This window comes from Pantherophis guttatus, chromosome 11 (assembly GCF_059756535.1).
Source record: "Pantherophis guttatus breed Tessera chromosome 11, ASM5975653v1, whole genome shotgun sequence".
NCBI lineage: Eukaryota > Metazoa > Chordata > Lepidosauria > Squamata > Colubridae > Pantherophis > Pantherophis guttatus.
Genome location: NC_142073.1, coordinates 26,654,998 through 26,673,143, shown reverse-complemented (window position 1 = coordinate 26,673,143; position 18,146 = coordinate 26,654,998). Strand labels below are relative to the sequence as shown.

General features: G+C 43.6%; 1 protein-coding gene across 6 annotated transcripts in view; it reads left to right on the top strand.

Annotated features, from left to right (window-relative positions):
• The window catches only part of HYDIN (HYDIN axonemal central pair apparatus protein), a 416,706-nt gene that overhangs the window by 193,202 nt on the left and 205,358 nt on the right, over positions 1–18,146 (top strand). For all 6 annotated transcript variants that reach the window (XM_087877179.1, XM_087877178.1, XM_034425679.3 and 3 more), the window contains 2 exons: positions 442–755; positions 2,758–2,871. In XM_087877179.1, coding sequence (XP_087733305.1) covers positions 442–755; positions 2,758–2,871 — 428 coding nt within the window. The remainder of the gene's footprint in view (positions 1–441; positions 756–2,757; positions 2,872–18,146) is intronic.

Sequence of the window (18,146 nt, the reverse complement as noted above, 5' to 3'; positions counted from 1 at the left end):
ATATTTTCAGATTTGTTAATTATTCTAATCTGTTCCTAATATTGTACCCCAGTCAGAGACCTTATGGAGTTGGGCCACTTTACAAGTTTGATGAATTAAGGCACCCCAATAACTGTTCTCCCCCTCCTCTTTCCAGTGCTTTCTGTTACACCCCCCCCCCCCAGCTGCTGCCCACATCCTTGGCTTCCTCCTGCTCTTCCTCCCTATCTAACTTCTGCTAAGTGCTTCAGTCCATTCAGAGTCTACCGGTGTTAGGAGGCCAATAAATTTCAATAAATAAATAAATGTATACATAGATACGTAACTGGAAAAAAGAGAGCTCCTATTTCATTCTTTACCTAGAATGCCCTCAAGGTAAGTTTTAGCCATTTAAAAATGTGCACAGAACCCATCATGTGTAAACAAATTACTAATGTACACTTAACTTTTATTCCAATTCAGCCTTTAAAAATGGACATTGGAGGGATACATCATCTTTCAGTCAGGTTTAACCCCTTCTATAGAGATGACCTGTGTAGTCGAGTATCAGAAGAAGTTCTCGTTTTGCGTTACTTGGAGCATCCTCATGTGGACTATGTTGATCTCCGGGGGGAAGTGCATTTCCCAAACCTCCACTTCCAAACAATGGATCTCAATTTTGGCTGCATCTTGAATGACACAGAAGTTATCCGTGACATCAGTATGAGCAACTGCAGTCCCCTTCTTATCAAATATCGCTGGTCCTTCCTGACAGATGACCGTGAGTCCTTTATCAGGTACCAGTCTTCGTATATTCTGGAATTTTGCCTGATTTCTAGTTATTCATAGCACATGATTCATTGTGTATTAAGGAATTCATCTTCAAAAGCTGGTCTTTAAGGAATTACTTCTGATTAAGAAAAAATATTTTAGGAGAGGCTCTAAAAGATCTAGTTTTGAGCATCCAGATCCTACAAGTATCATGTTTCTCATGTCTGAGTTTTCAGCAGTTTTCATAGTATTTGTTTTTCTTCTTTAGTACAGGTAATTCTCATTTAGAGACCACAGTGGGGACCAGCAACTTGATCAAAGTGGGCACTAAGTGAAAAAAAATGGCATGACTTCATCTGAGTTTATAGTTTTACTGCAAATTTCTTTTGCTTGACAGCATCAGACAAATATAACCCCAACAATCTGCTGAGTCCAAATGGCAGGGAAGCTTTCCAGAATGTGACTCACGAGGAAGCTAGATAAAAGGCATAGCCCCTTTCTCCCATCCCCTGCCCTTTGAAACACTCACCCTGGTGCTAAAATAATTAACAAGAAGAAAATGGATATTTGTACTTACATTCATTGGAGATGAAGGAGTTACAGGAGAATACGAGGGCACATAATAGAAATACACATAGAAAGGAATCAGCTAGAGCTGGCTCTTTGCCCAGCATGCTTATCGGAGCTACTTAGGAAGCAAACAAAAGCAGCAAAACCTGTCAATTTCAGGCAGCAGCCACCAGTGGGCAGGTTCTCTCTCTCCCCCCCTCTCCGCCCCTCCCTTCCTCCATCCCTCCCTCTCTCTCCCTCCCCCCCCCTCTGTTTATAAACATAGAGGGAAGATAAAAACTAACAAAAACTAATATAGAGGAAAGAAAAAGAAAGGGGAAAGAAAGAAAGACAAAGGTACAGGAAAAAACGATAAAAAATTCATTTTCCTGCAGCAAAATGCAAATGTGATCACAAAAATATCTCTTAGTCTACGGTAACAAAAAGAAAAACTCAGAGTTTGGTATAAGGCAGGCAGCTATATAAATGTTTTAAATAAAGAAGTAAAAATAAATTATTCACCTCGAGTTGCCTTCAGCAAGATACAGTACGCGGCATACAAGTTCCCTGGGAAAGTAGAAGCAGGCCCAGCATGAATTCTTGTTGGAAAGATTAGAAGAAGCACTTGGATTAACTCCGCTAAGCAGCTCAAGGCACCCAATCCTTTGTGTAATGCTGCCCCTCACAGCAGTTTCAAGTAATTAAATTATCTAGTGGATCCTAAAGAAGTGAGTGGAAAATTAGTCGCCCCAAACAGGAAAATGGTTGACAGATAAATTTAATAAGAATATAAATAAATAAAATCTCTATCCTAACTTTTATTAACCTTTTAAATAACTTCCTAAGAAATTGTGCTTAACCATGATTTGGATTACATTTCATAAATGTCCATTGTTATCTTTCAATAATCTATGCTAGAAATATTGCATCCAGTTTTGATTGCATAATATAAACAAGATGTTGAGACTCTGGAAAGAGTGCAGAGAAGAACAACAAAGATGGTTAGGGGGCTGGAGGCTGAAACATATGAAGAATGGCTGTGGGAACTGAGTCTAGTGAAAAGATGGGCTGGGGTGACATGATAGCAGTTTTCCAATATTTGAGAAGCTGTCACAAAGAAGAGGAAGTTGACTTATTCTCCAAAGCACCTGAAGGCAGAATATCAGATATCAGTCATAAATCACTGTGATGCTTTGGATACCTTATGCCCTACAAAATAATCTGATTTTTTCTGGGCTTTTAAGAACAAGTTTTTTGTTTTCTGTACTGGTGACAATTTTGTTGCTTCTTGCTTTTTCCTCTCTGAGATTTCTAGCCACTGCAGCATCCATCCCCACCCACAAGTCTTCTCTCTAGAAAGATCCGTGCATTCTGAACATCCCCTGCCTTACTCCCTAACCCAGTCTGTTCCCTCTGGTAGCATCAGGTGGAGATCCAGATTGGCCCCTCTCCCTTCCCAAAGACTCCTGTGTTTCTCAGGTTCAGCACTGAAAACATTCGGCCTCTTCATGCCCAGAAAAGGACAGAAGAACAGGAGATCCTGAAGCCACCACAAAGCCCCCTGAGGTGCAAGATTCACAAGGATTCCATCAGGTTTGTATGTGACAAATCCACCAAAGGCCAAGAAGGTGGCCTTAATAAGGAATACTTTTGTGCCTCTCCAGCAAGCCCTCTGTAGAAAGGGTTGGGCAAAGTGGAAAGGCAAATGGGGCAGTGTGGGCATGTGCCAAGAGGCTCAGAAAGCGCCAAGATCAGGATGATGGGCCACAATAGTGAGGGCCAGGAATAAGGCTGCTTTGTTGATAGCTGAGGAAGAAGTCGCCAGTCTCAGGCAGGTGCTGTGGTTGGGGAGCCTCTGAAGTGGCCAGAGAGCTTGAAACAGACAAGCACTACAGGGAGCAGTGAGGCAACTCTGCCCAAACCCAGCGCCTTCAGCTCATGATTCCAGGGGCTTCTGATATTTCGGTTGCAGGCTCGGCCTCAGCTCTTTTTCACATGGGAAGTGTAAGGCTAGGTCACTACAGACATAGTTTTGCACAAAGAGATACACTGATGTGGACCACTATGTGCAGTAGGATACTCTGTATCCCACTGCATACAGAGTGGCCTTTCTTGCTAGAGTTATCTTTCTCTTTGTTTTAGTCCAAAGATAAACATTAAAAACAAGCTGACATTATACATAGGCATTTGTTTATATTATACCTGAAAACGAATTGAAGCAGTATTTTTTCACACATATGGATTCTGAATTTGTGCTGAAATTCTATTGAGAACCTTCTATGGGAAAGGACCTTTTTGGCAGGAAATATGCTCAAAGCACATGCTCCTTTTTTAACTATTACTATGCCATGTGGTTCTTTTTTAATTAAGTTAATGCCAGGGTTCCAAGTAACACCCCCAATGAAAGAAAATTCAGAGGCTTGGATTTCCTCAAAGTTACTTTTTATTAGAGATATTGGCACATCTGGGAAAACCTGAATCTGAAAGTTTCCAGGTTTTCCACACCCAAGTGAAAGTTCAAGTCCTTGTCCAACACCCTCATGTCCATCACATGGTCCAATCATCCACTGTCCAAATTGAAGACACCTCCCAGTCATCTGACTTCAGGTGCCAGGGCAATGCATCCTTGACTCTCTGAGAAAGGAATGTTATTTTGACCACATATCATCTACACTCTATGCAATCCCTCCTCCCATTTTCCCACAGAAGAAGATGTGGCAAACCTAAAGGCCCAAAAGTAAAAGATGGCTTCCAGATCTGACAGGCGCCCCCCCCCTCAACAGAAAAGCATGTCCTAGAACGAGAGTAACACAGGAGGTTAAAATCATTCACTTAACCACCCCTCCCCCCCAGGGGGACCATTTGGATTATCAGGATATTTGTCATGGAATTGCTTAACCAATACCTGCCCTCACATTCCAATTCTTAACCCAGGTAGCTTCAGACAAAGGGTCCCCTTTCCAATGAAGTAAGTATTGTAATTTATTTATTTATTTATTTATTTATTTTTCATATTTGTATACCGCCCTACTCCCGAAAGACTCAGGGCGGTGAACAGCCATAATAAATACAAATACATATAGAAGTTAAAAACTATTAAGAAACAGATTAAGTAATTTAGGCTCAAAGATTAAAAAACATCCAAATTTATCTAAAGAGGTTTAAAACCCAATTTAAAAGCCAGTTTAAAAGCCAATTAAAAAGGGAGAGTTAGGCCAGACCAGCTTGTTGGAATAGAAATGTTTTCAGGGCACGGCGGAATATGCGTAAGTCTTGGATGTTTCGTAACTCCGGGGGAAGCCCGTTCCAGATGGTAGGTGCCCCCACAGAAAAGGCTCTCCCCCTGGGGGCCGTCAGTCGACATTGTTTGGCCGACGGCACCCTGAGGAGTCCCTCTCTATGGGAGCGAACTGGTCGGTGAGAGGCTATTGGTGGCAGGAGGCGGTCTCGTAAGTACCCTGGTCCTGAGCCATGGAGCGCTCTAAAGATAGTAACCAAAACCTTGAAGCGCACCCGGAAGACCACTGGGAGCCAGTGCAGCTCGCGCAGGAGGGGGGTTACATGAGAGTGCCACATTGCTCCCATTACCACCCACGCGGCCGCATTCTGGACCAGTTGGAGCCTTCGGGTGCTTCTCAAGGGGAGCCCCATGTAGAGAGCATTACAATAATCCAGGCGTGAGGTGACAAGGGCGTGAGTGACCGTGCGTAACGAGTCCCGATCCAGAAAGGGATGCAACTGGCGAATCAGGCGAACCTGATAAAAAGTCCTCCTGGCTACGGCCGTCATATGCTCTTCAAAAGACAGCCGTGAGTCCAGGAGGATGCCCAAGATGCGAACCCCATCTGTGGGGGCCAACGACTCGCCCCCAATAGTCAGAGATGACGCCAACTGACTATATCGGGATGACGGAAACCACAGCCACTCGGTCTTGGATGGGTTGAGTCTGAGTTTGTTCCTCCCCATCCAGATCTGTACGGCCTCCAGGCACCGGGACATCACCTCGAGGGCATCATTGGGGTGGTCTGGGGTGGAGATGTACAGCTGGGTGTCATCAGCATACTGATGGTACTTCACCCCAAAACCACGGATGATCTCACCCAGCGGCTTCACATAAATGTTGAATAGAAGGGGCGAGAGGACCGATCCTTGTGGCACCCCACATATAAGGGGCCTCGGGGTCGACCTCTGCCCCCCTGTCAACACAGACTGCGACCGGTCAGAGAGAAAGGAGGAGAACCACTGTAGAACAGTGCCCCCCACCCCCAACCCTTCCAACCGGTGCAGCATGATATCATGATCGATGGTATCAAAAGCCGCTGAGAGGTCTAATAGGACAAGGACTGAGGAGCAACCCCTGTCTCGAGCCCTCCAGAGATCATCAACCAATGCGACCAATGCTGTCTCTGTGCTGTACCCGGGCCTGAATCCCGACTGGAACGGATCTAGATAATTCGATTCATCCAGGTACTGAGGCAGTTGTCGTGCAACCACACTCTCAACAACCTTTGCAACAAAGCGAAGGTTGGAGACAGGACGATAATTTGCTAATACAGCTGGATCCAGGGAGGGCTTCTTGAGGAGGGGCCTCACCACTGCCTCTTTCAAGACGGTGGGAAAGACACCCTCACTCAAAGAAGCATTTATAATCTCCTGGAGCCAGCCTCGTGTATTGACCTTTGTATACTCTAGAATCTAAAATCCTTTTCACTTCATAATGGGTTTCCCCTTATATCACTATAGGAGGAGGAGGTAGTTGGGTCTGAGGTCTTAATCTAGACCCAACGGGTGGTTTCAGTAAGCTACAATAAAACACAGGATGAATTTTCCCTAGAATGCAGGGGAGGCTAAGCTGAACTGTAACTGGGTTAATTACTTTCACTATTGGAAAGGGACCTAGAAACATAGGTCCTAACTTCTTGCTAGACAGTCTCAACCGTATGCATTTTGTGGACAGAAACACTTTATCTCCCACACGGAAAGGGATTTGTAGGGAACTGTGTTTTTCTGCCTGTTTTTTATATTCCTCTGCTGCCTCTGCCAATGCTATTTTTGTATTTTCCCACCCCTTTTTCAGAGACTGCATCCATTCTGTCAAAGACACGGAAGAGGGGGGTTCTCTGGGCAGTTCAGGCATGGGGACAAATTCCATGCCGCTGGTAACTTGAAAAGGGTCAGTCCAGTACTGCTATGCATGGCGTTGTTGTAAGCCACTTCTGCAAATGGCAACAGCTCCGCCCAGTTCTCTTGTTGCTAATCCACATAACATCTTATGTATTGTTCCACCATTGCATTTGCTTGTTCTGCTGCGCCGTTCGTACTTGGATGGAAAGCCGAGCTAAATCCCTGTGTGGACCCGACAGATTTCAAGAACTCCCTCCAGAACGTAGCTGTAAACTGTACTCCTCGATCTGAGATGATTTGGCAGGGCATTCCGTGTAGGCAGTAGATGTGTTTGTTGAACAGTTTAGCCAGTTTTTTCACGGAAGGCAATCCGGAGCAAGCAGTAAAGTGGGCTTGCTTGGAACATAAGTCCATAACTGTCCAGATTATTGTGTTTCCTCCCACTCTCTGGGAGTTCAACTATAAAATCCATTGCAATTTCCTCCCAAGGCTTGCTGGGGCTTGCCACTTGCTGAAGGAGTCCAGGGGTTTTTCCTGGCCTCCTTTTCCTGGCTGCACAGGTGGCACAGCTCTTCACATAATCTTCCACATCTGCTTTTATTTTTGGCCACCAGAATTGCCTACTAGCAAGGTGCAAGGTCTTCAAAAACCCAAAGTGACTGTCTAGCTTTGAGTCGTGACTGTGCTGTAGCACTTCCAGTCTTAAGCTTGCAGGGATATGTAGCTTAGACCCTTTCCATGCTAGTCCATCCCTCATAGTTAAGACATCCTTATTGACTGTGAGCCAGGGGTCTGCTGGTAGTGCTGCCTTCAATGTGGCTGTCAGTTTGTCTCGATTGGGATCAGGTGACCGCCTGGTCTGGCTTCTGGTGATGACTTGCGCTGCCAGTTGCATGGGAGGAATGATAGCATGGACACCCGGCGGCTATCAAGCTGTGGTTTTCTAGACAAGGCATCTGCTAACAAGTTTTTTCCTGCTGGTATGTACTTTAGCTCAAATTTGAATTGTCTAAAGTACTGTGCCCAGTGGATTTGTTTGGGAGATAGTTTCCTGGGGGGGGGGGGTCTTCAGGGCTTCAAGGTTTTTGTGATCAGTCCAGACCTCAAAAGGCACTTTCCCCCCTTTTAGAAAATGTCTCCATGAGAGTAGGGCCCAGCGGACTATGTAGGCTTCTTTTTCTCAAATAGCCCATCATCTTTCCGTGCCAGTGAGTTTCTTCGACACGTAGGCACACGGTAGGAGTTGTCCTTTGCTATCCCTTTGCAGGGGCACCACTACCATGGCCCCATTGCTGGCATCTGCTTGTATTATGAACTGCTGCTCCGGGTCTAGATGTTGAAGGATAGGCTCCTGGGTGAAAAGCCTCTTTAATTTTTCAAAGGCTTTTTGGCAACCCATTGTCCAAGCAAGTGGTTGGTTAGGCTTTTGCTTCATTGGGGAAGACCTTGTTTTCAGCAGTTCGGTCAGGGGCAGGGCGACCTCCGCAAAAGGCAGGATGAATTGCCCATAAAAAGTTGGCAAATCCCAGGAAGCTTTGAAGTTCTCTGCGAGTGCATGGGGGCTGCCAGTTGAGCACTGCTTTCACTTTTCCTGGGTTTATTTCCACCCCCTCACTAGAGATTCTGTAGCCTAGATAATCTAGGGAAGTTTTGTGGAATTCACACTTGGACAGTTTTGCATAGAGCTTGGTGGCAAGGAGTTTTTTTTCAGTACTTGCCATACCAGCTTTATGTGTTTTTTGAGGATATCACTAAATATGAGAATGTCACCCAGGTAAACAAGGACCCCTTGGTACAGGTGCTCATGTAGCACTTCATTAATTAGCTGCATGAATACTGCAGGGGGCCATTGCAGTCTGAATGGCATGACTTTGAATTGGAAGCTACCAAGGGGGCAGTTGAATGCAATCTTCCATTCATCTCCCTCTCTTATTCTTATGTGGTAGTACGCTTCCTTTAAATCCAATTTTGTGAACACCTTGCCCCTCGATATGTGATTTAACATGTCCTTCATGAGGGGGAGGGGGGAGGTATTCTCTATGCACACGGCATTAATTCCATGAAAATCAACACAAAGACACACACACACACACACACACACACACACACACACACATCTTTTTTCTCTTTGAAGAGCACTGGGGCTGCTACCTTGGATTTTGCGGGCTGGATGAAACCCCTCGCTAGGTTGGCATCAATGTATTTCCTCAGTTCCTCCATTTCTTTAGGAATCATGGAGTACATCTTAGGCTTGGGTAACTTAGCCTCTGGCACAAACACTATCGCGCAATCAGTTTCAGTCTTCCTCACTGAAAACCCCCTCTAAGTCTTTGTATCCAAGGATGTGTGCTCTCTCCACTTCTCTCTATATACCAATGACAGCATCTCCAACGATCCATCTGTTAAACTACCAAAGTTTGCAGATGATACAACAGTGATTGGTCTCATTCGAGACAACAATGAATCCGCATACAGACGGGAGGTTGAACAACTAGCCTCATGGTGTGACCGGAACAATCTGGAACTGAACACACTCAAAACTGTAGAAATGGTGGTAGACTTTAGGAGAAACCCTTCCGTACTTCCACTTCTCACAATACTAGACAACACAGTATCAACAGTAGAGACCTTCAAATTTCTAGGTTCTATCATATCTCAAGACTTAAAATGGAGTCTTCCGGTTTGGCTTCGTGGCGAGACAGTCAGTGAAATAGCGGGCTCTGATGAGTCCCACGAAAACCCCGGCTGCCAAACAGCCGCCGATGGGTCTTTGGACTGAACCCTTCTTGCAGGGGATGGGGGAAGAAAAGGGGCACCTAGGACGACTGAGAGGAACAGGCAAGTTCCTCGGAGGTCGGAGGGAACCCTCTGTGAGTCGGCGGCATGGTGGCTGCCACGAAGCTGGGACAACCAGGCAAGAAAAGTGCTGGAGGAAAGTGGAGAAAGATGGAGCTCTTTGAAGCTGGGTGAGTGATAACAGCCCAGGCTTGTAACAACATTTGGAGCATTACTAATAATTAGGAGACCCCTAGCCTAAAACAGCGGCTATGCAACAAAGGGGCTTTGGAAAAAAATTTAAAACTACAACTTTAAAGAGACAAAGATCTGAGAAACAACTAATCTTGGAACAGAACTAAGAGAATTAATCTAGAGATATGATTAAAAGACTAAATACTTTAAAATTTGAACTGGATTTAAAAGGAAAAAAAAATAAGATTTGATATTTTTTTAATTAAAAGAAGAAGAAATAAATTGGATGGTTATATAATAATAAATAAAATGGAGTCTTGCATGACTAATGGAAAATGTGGATTATAGAGAGACACCATCTGGCATAAAGAGGAACTTTGTAAATTCCCTTTGTTATGGGAAACTCTGAGCTTTACAAGTAAAAATTACTGAACTCTGTGGAGGAGGATTTTTCTTTCCTGTATGCAGGCAGTTGATTATGGTGAAAAGAAAAGAAATCTACAATGGAACTCCTACAGTTGAAATAATAATAATTTAAATGCTGGTGCAGGAATAGAAGAAGGATTAAGCGCAGCCTCAAAAGAAAAAGATTTGATACATCATATCCAGAATAAAAATAAGAAAAGAGAATTAACTTGATTTATAGAGAACAAAATTAAAAACTTGGAAAATGGAAGAAAATATATGTGTGCAGGGGAGGAAATGAAGATAATGTGATTAAAAATAAAATAAAGTAAAGATGGATTGTAATAATAAAAGGGAGGTTTTATAGAAATCAAGAATGTTAAAAGAAATTAATTAATACATGTAAAGATATGCTTGATGCAAGAACTATATTTTAATGTCAAAATGTTAAGGAAAAGAATAAGGATGAATATGATTAATTGAAAATGTTAAAAGGAATTTATAAATACAGTTAAAGATATGTTTTAAGCAAGAACCATGTCTCAATGTTAAAATGTCATGAATGTCATGAAAAAGGATACAGAAAAATAAGATTATGTGAAAAAGCAATGCATAGATGGATGGAAACAACAAAGAAACATTTAAGTAGAGATTGATAGTTAAACCAACTATGAATTTGCTGTGTTTAACAGCCAAAAAGTTATAGTATGCTGTGTTGAACAGCTAAACAAAATGATTACAGTGGGGCAAAAAAGTATTTAGTCAGCCACCAATTGTGCAAGTTCTCCCACTTAAAAAGATGAGAGAGGCCTGTAATTGTCATCATAGGTAGACCTCAACTATGAGAGACAAAATGAGAAAACAAATCCAGACAATCACATTGTCTGATTTGGAAAGAATTTATTTGCAAATTATGGTGGAAAATAAGTATTTGGTCACCTACAAACAAGCAAGATTTCTGGCTCTCACAGACCTGTAACTTCTTCTTTAAGAGGCTCCTCTGTCCTCCACTCATTACCTGTATTAATGGCACCTGTTTGAACTTGTTATCAGTATAAAAGACACCTGTCCACAACCTCAAACAGTCACACTCCAAACTCCACTATGGTGAAGACCAAAGAGCTGTCGAAGGACACCAGAAACAAAATTGTAGACCTGCACCAGGCTGGGAAGACTGAATCTGCAATAGGCAAGCAGTTTGGTGTGAAGAAATCAACTGTGGGAGCAATAATTAGAAAATGGAAGACATACAAGACCACTGATAATCTCCCTCGATCTGGGGCTCCACGCAAGATCTCACCCCATGGGGTCAAAATGGTCACAAGAACAGTGAGCAAAAATCCCAGAATCACACGCGGGGATCTAGTGAATGACCTGCAGAGAGCTGGGACCAACGTAACAAAGGTTACCATCAGTAACACACTACGCCGCCAGGGACTCAGATCCTGCAGTGCCAGACATGTCCCCCTGCTTAAGCCAATACATGTCTGGGCCAGTCTGAAGTTTGCTAGAGAGCATTTGGATGATCCAGAAGAGGATTGGGAGAATGTCATATGGTCAGATGAAACCAAAGTAGAACTGTTTGGTAGAAACACAACTCGTCGTGTTTGGAGGAGAGAGAATGCTGAGTTGCATTCAAAGAACACCATACCTACTGTGAAGCATGGGGGTGGCAACATCATGCTTTGGGGCTGTTTCTCTGCAAAGGGACCAGGACGACTGATCTGTGTACAGGAAAGAATGAATGGGGCCATGTATCGTGAGATTTTGAGTGCAAACCTCCTTCCATCAGCAAGGGCATTGAAGATGAAACGTGGCTGGGTCTTTCAGCATGACAATGATCCCAAACACACCGCCCAGGCAACGAAGGAGTGGCTTCGTAAGAAGCATTTCAAGGTCCTGGAGTGGCCTAGCCAGTCTCCAGCTCTCAACCCCATAGAAAACCTTTGGAGGGAGTTGAAAGTCCGTGTTGCCCAGCAACAGCCCCAAAACATCACTGCTCTAGAGGAGATCTGCATGGAGGAATGGGCCAACATACCAGCAACAGTGTGTGCCAACCTTGTGAAGACTTACAGAAAACATTTGACTTCTGTCATTGCCAACAAAGGATATATAACAAAGTATTGAGATGAACTTTTGATATTGACCAAATACTTATTTTCCACCATAATTTGCAAATAAATTCTTTCCAAATCAGACAATGTGATTGTCTGGATTTGTTTTCTCATTTTGTCTCTCATAGTTGAGGTCTACCTATGATGTCAATTACAGGCCTCTCTCATCTTTTTAAGTGGGAGAACTTGCACAATTGGTGACTGACTAAATACTTTTTTGCCCCACTGTATGCTGTGTTTAACAGCCAAAAAAATGGAATATGCTGTGTAACGGCCAAAAAACAAAATTAATATGCTGTATTTAATAGCCAAACAAGAAAGGGCTTGCTGTGTAACAGCCAAAAAATAAAAAAGGATATGCTGTGTTTAACAGCCAAAACAAATGATTATGCTGTGTTTAATAGCCAAGAAATAAAAATGATTGGTTTAACAACAAAGATAAAGACAATAACGCTGGGTTTCTTTAGGAAAATATAAAATGAAGTGGGATAATTAAAGTGAGGGGGGTCTATGTTGAGAGTGATAGTTAAGATAAAATGAATAAGATAGGTTTAATAATAGAAATAAAGAGTATACATTTTGAGTTTAATAGTTAGAAATAAAATGGGTATGTTGAAATTAAATATTTTTGGAATGTTAATATAATTGTATGATTTATATTGTTAAAATATATCCATCTAAGCAAATGAAAGAGAAAAATGGATTGATAATTGGTTAGGATTTAAGATTTAAGTAACGGGTTTTTGGGGATAATGGTATAGTTATATAGACAGATTTTAGGGAAATACTTGTTTAAAATATTTAGTTGTGTTAATTGAAAAATAAGATTTGTTAATGATTTGCTTTAATATGTGACTGGAGCAAAAGCTTCATTTTGAAAAGATGTGTTTTGTGTTTTTGTTTTAAAAAAATATATATATTAAAAAAAAGACCTAAAATGGACACCTAACATCAAAAACTTCATCAAAAAAGCACAACAAAGAATATTCTTTCTGCGCCAACTCAGAAAACTCAAACTGCCCAAAGAGCTGTTGATACAGTTCTACAGAGGAATTATTGAGTCTGTCATCTGCACCTCTATCACTGTCTGGTTTTGTTCTGCAACCCAACAAGACAGACAGAGACTTCAGAGGATAATTAGAACTTCAGAAAAAAACAATTGTTACCAACCTGCCTTCCATTGAGGACCTGTATACTGCACAAGTCAAAAAGAGGGCTGTGAAAATATTTACAGACCCCTTGCATCCTGGACATAAATTGTTTCAACTCCTACCCTCAAAATGATGCTATAGAACACTGCACACCAAAACAACTATACACAAGAACAGTTTTTCCCGAACGCCATCACTCTGCTAAAAAAATAATTCCCTCAACATTGTCAAACTATTCACCAAGGCTGCATTACTATTACTATTAGTCTTCTCATCGTTCCTATCACCTATCTCGTCCCACTTATGACTGCATGACTGTAACTTTGTTGCTTGTATCCTTACAATTTATATTTATATTGATTGTTTCCTGGGCTGGCTTGAGTCAAATTTTAAATGGATTTTAAATTGGAATGTTTTAATTACGGCCAAAATTATTTAATTATTTTAAACAGTTTTTAGATTTTGTATGTTTGTATGTATGTCTTGTTTTTACTTTGGCTGTTCACCGCCCTGAGTCCTATAGTGGAGAAGGGCGGTATAGAAATTTAAACAAATAAATAAATAAATAAATAAATAAATAAGTATGATTTGATTGCATATTTGTACCCTATGACTATCATTAAGTGTTGTACTTATGATTCTTGATGAATGTATCTTGTCTTTTTATGTACACTGAGAACATATGCACCAAAGATAAACTCCTTGTGTGTCCAATCACACTTGGCCAATAAAGAATTCTATTCTATTCTATTCTATTCTATTCTATTCTATTCTATTCTATTCTATTCTATTCTATTCTATTCTATTCTATTCTATTCTACTCTACTCTACTCTACTCTACTCTACTCTACTCTACTCTACTCTACTCTCTTCTCTTCTCTTCTCTTCTCTTCTCTTCTCTTCTCTTCTCTTCTCTTCTCTTCTCTTCTCTTCTCTTCTCCTCTCCTCTCCTCTCCTCTCCCCTTCCCTTCCCTTCCCTTCCCTTCCCTTCCCTTCCATTCCATTCCATTCCATTCCATTCCATTCCATTGGCACTTGTTGGCTACCGGGTAGATCGTCATTTGCAGGGACCGCTGTTTCAGGCTCTTTTGAATCGTTATGGAGTGGGGTTCCTGGGCGAGGGTCCATCTCTATGGGTGGCAGCAACCCTAGGTCCGATGTTTAGCTTTCTGTAGCCCAGGTTATAGTTGGACCCAACTTGTCTAACCATGCAAGGCCTATTATGATTGACTCAGTAATTTTGGGGGCTACAACAAACTGGTGGCCCATCTGTAGCCTGAGAAGCTTGGTGACAAGCGTGGCAGGGGTCCCTTCAATTATTATCCCATCCACTTGCTCAAAGCGGATGGGGCTTGCTAGGGATTTCTTGCATATGCCTAGTTGTTCAACTATGGAAAGGCTGATTAGGCATTGAGTGCAGCCTGTGTCTATGATGGCTCCTACTTCCCCTTGGACCCCTATCTCTGGCACTGTTAGCTTGGTTTTAATGATAAAGGGGTGGATGGCTGCACTTACCATCAGGTTGTCATTACTGCTGGTTTCCGCTGCGGGGCCTAGAGGAGTTTCACCGGCTTCGTTTCGAGGCAGTGGAACTTCCACAGCCTGTCCGGCAACTGTCCTTTGTCGGGTGGCTTCTGCAGGGTCCTCATCGCGGCAGTGGTTGGAGGTCAAGCTTGGAGAACCGGGGCAGGGGCCAAGCATTCTTCTGCCCAGTGGTCGTGTTGGCCGCACCTGTAGCACTTGATCGTTCCGGACAGCATAGGAGGTGGCACTTCAGCTTTTTTCACCTGCGTTCTTCTGGTTGATTTGTCTGCAATTGGTTTCCTGTGGGGGTGAAGCTCCAGGTCCAAAATGATAGCCGTGTTGTACCACTCTTGGATTTGCTCCAACACTCCCCTAATACTGCAGGCTTGTCTAAGGTCTGGATCCAGAGCCTCCCTAAAGATGTGCACTAGTAGGCATTCTGGCCAGTCCCGTAACTTCCCAGCCAGTCTCCGAAACTCCCAGATTAGTTCTCTTGCGGGTCTGCCGGCTTGCTTTAAGGCTTTGATCTGGGTTTCCACTTCCACTTGCTGGGTGATCTTGCTAAATCTGGTCCGCATTAGCTGGACAAACTCATCAGCATTTTGGAAGTCAGCAGCTATCCATTCTGATGCTTCTCCCTCATTCATGCCATCAACGATGGCAGAAATCAATTCCCGGTCGGATGGGTATTGATTTCCATATTGGTCAATATGAGCCCAGACTCAGTTTAGGAAGTAGGCTAGCTTCCCGGGGGTCCTGTCAAACGTTGCTCAGAACCAAGGGGGAGGAGCTGGGGGCTGGACCCGCTGCTGGGCTTGCGCAGGTGGTTGGCTGGGCGCTTGCTGCTGGACCGGAACCTGTTGCGGGACCACTAACTTGGGTTGCAGTTGTGGTTGCGGCTGGACAGCTACCTGTTGCAGAGCCATGACTGGCTGCTGAAAGGGACCAAGTGGCTGGAAAGGCATTGGCTGCTGGGTGGGGGCTGGCGTCCACTGGCACTGCATCCATCCTTGGCCTGGGTAAAATGCCCATCCAGTGGGATCTGACTTGCTGGCGGCAGCCCCAAAGCCGGTTGCTGGGGTGGGATAGGCAGGCTTCAGAACCCCTGTTGTGGGCCCGGCATCCCGTAGCTAGGTTGGCCCAGCAGGGTTGGCTGCTGGGTCATTTGTATGCCAGTCATGACCAGGGCCACTGCTGGTCTGGGGGTCAAGCTGCTTTGCACTGATTGGAAAGAAGCCAATGCTCTACTCCATTGTACTGCGATTTCCTGACCCGGGAAGGTGAATTTGGATTGTGCCAAAGTCCACTTCAACTGCCCGGTACCGAGTGGTTGAGCCGTTCACTGACATTGAGTTGGCTCAACTACTCCAGAAGACCAGCCAGCGACTGGCTGCATGACGGTGGCAGGAATCCCCATTCTCTGGAGTGCCTGTGGCACGTCTGCTCTGGCATTCTCCATTCATGGGCTGAGGCATGTCTCACACCCATCTGTGGTTCCAACAGCAATTCCTGGTTTGGGGAGATTCCCGCAGCTCTGCTTTGCAGGGTCAGGTCCGGTTGCAAGGTCCATTTAGGCATCGGCTCTTTGCTTCGGGCACCCAGCTGGTGTTCGGCTTCTGTAGCTTCTATGGCTTTCACCATGGCTTGGGAAGGGATGTAGATGGTCTCGACCTGGGTCGCTGGTCCATTGTCTGCCGCTTCTTCCATGGTCTTTTTGTCTTCCTTCATCTTCCCTAAGTCTTTCTGTTACCCGGCTCGGGTCAATGCTTGGGCTCAGGACCCCAGACAACGCCCTGGAGTTTGTGGAAGCTGCTTTAGTTAAAAAGAAGATTCGGATTAATGTCAGGGTTCCAAGTAACACCCCCAATGAAAAAAAACTCCGAGGCTTGGATTTCCTCAAAGTTACTTTTTATTAGAGATGTCATATTGGCACATCTAGGAAAACCTGAATCTGAAAGTTTCCAGGTTTTCCCCACCCAAGTGAAAGTTCAAGTCCCTGCCCAGCACCCTCATGTCCATCACATGGTCCAATCATCCACTGTCCAAACTGAAGACACCTCCCAGTCATCCGACTCCAGGTGCCAGGGCAAGGAATGATATTTTGACCACATATCATCTACACTCTATGCAATCCCCCTACCCATTTTCCCACAGAAGAAGATGTGGCAGGCCTAAAGGCCCAAACGTAAAAGATAGCTTCCAGGTCTGACAGTTTATTTTTAAAGAAGCAACGGATGTAAACTAATCAAGGAGCGAATCAACCTAGAAGTAAGGAGAAATTTCCTAACAGTGGATCAGCTTCCTTCCAGAAGTTTTAGTGCTTCATCAGTGGAGGTTTTTAAAAAGAGACTGGACAACCATTTGTCTGGAATGGTAGAGGGTGTCCTGCTTGAGCAGGGGTTGGACTAGAAGATCTCCAAGGTCCCTTCCAACTCTTATTATTCTGTTAATTCTCAAAGCAGTTGCATCATTTGGATGGCACTTTTTGGATTCTATCAATAGTGTTGGGAAAAACTGACTATTATTGTTTTCTTTAGGTTATTCTTTATTTTTAAGTTAGCTTATTATAGTTATGATTCTTGGACAGTAAAGACCTCAGGGTTGTAGGACTGGGGAAGTGCAGGCATTGGGGTGCAGCCACAGGCAGATGTTCTTGACATGTACAGGGCCTGTGATCTCTAGGACACAATTTGGGCAGAAATGGGTATGTGGCTGAAGCGAATTTATACCAACTCACAGCCATTCCATTCACCCCACACTATTTCCTGCACTGCCCACCACTTTAACACAACAATGGCAAATACCAGGACACAATGTGGTGATGAAATTTATTCAGTTGGATCCAGTTGCTGCATTTGATTGTGTGAAATGACATTCGTTGATCAAAAAAGCAGCCTCTGCACCTGTGAGAAAACGCTGGTATGAGGAAGTGTTTGTTTTTAGTTTATTGCATTTTTAGAGAGATTATTGTTTTGAGAAATTGTGGAACAGTTTTATAAATTCAGTAAATAAATTAAACTGAACATTACCTATGAGCCGATGGGCTGAAAAATACTTCCTGTGAAAAATTAATTTCAGTAGAAGGTTCCCAATGAGATGGAAAAATTGTATGCTTGAATGATGATGCAAAAAAGGGAGGGGGATTGCTGGTAAGGAACTGATTCTTTGATGTTATATGAGCCCCCACCCCTTAGAATTGGACATGAGTGGACAGGAGAAATCTTTATCTTTACCTTTATGCTGGCATTTAAAATTTTCAACTGGAGGAAATATTCTAATGCAGGGGTCCCCAACCTTTTGGACCTCAGGGACCACCAAGTTCATAATTTTAAATCCCGCAGATCACTAATACGAATCCAGAGCGCCGCTTGCTGAAGCGCCTGGACTCGAGTGACAGGATGGGGTCCTTCAGCACTCTTCCTCCTCTCTCTTTCTTTCTCTCTCTCTCTCTCTCTCTCTCTCTCTCTCTCTCTTTCTCTCTCCCACTCATTCTCTCTCATTCTCTCTCTCTCATCTCTCTCTCTCTCCCTCACTCACTCTCTCTCTCCTCTCTCCCACTCTTTCTCTCTCATTCTCTCTT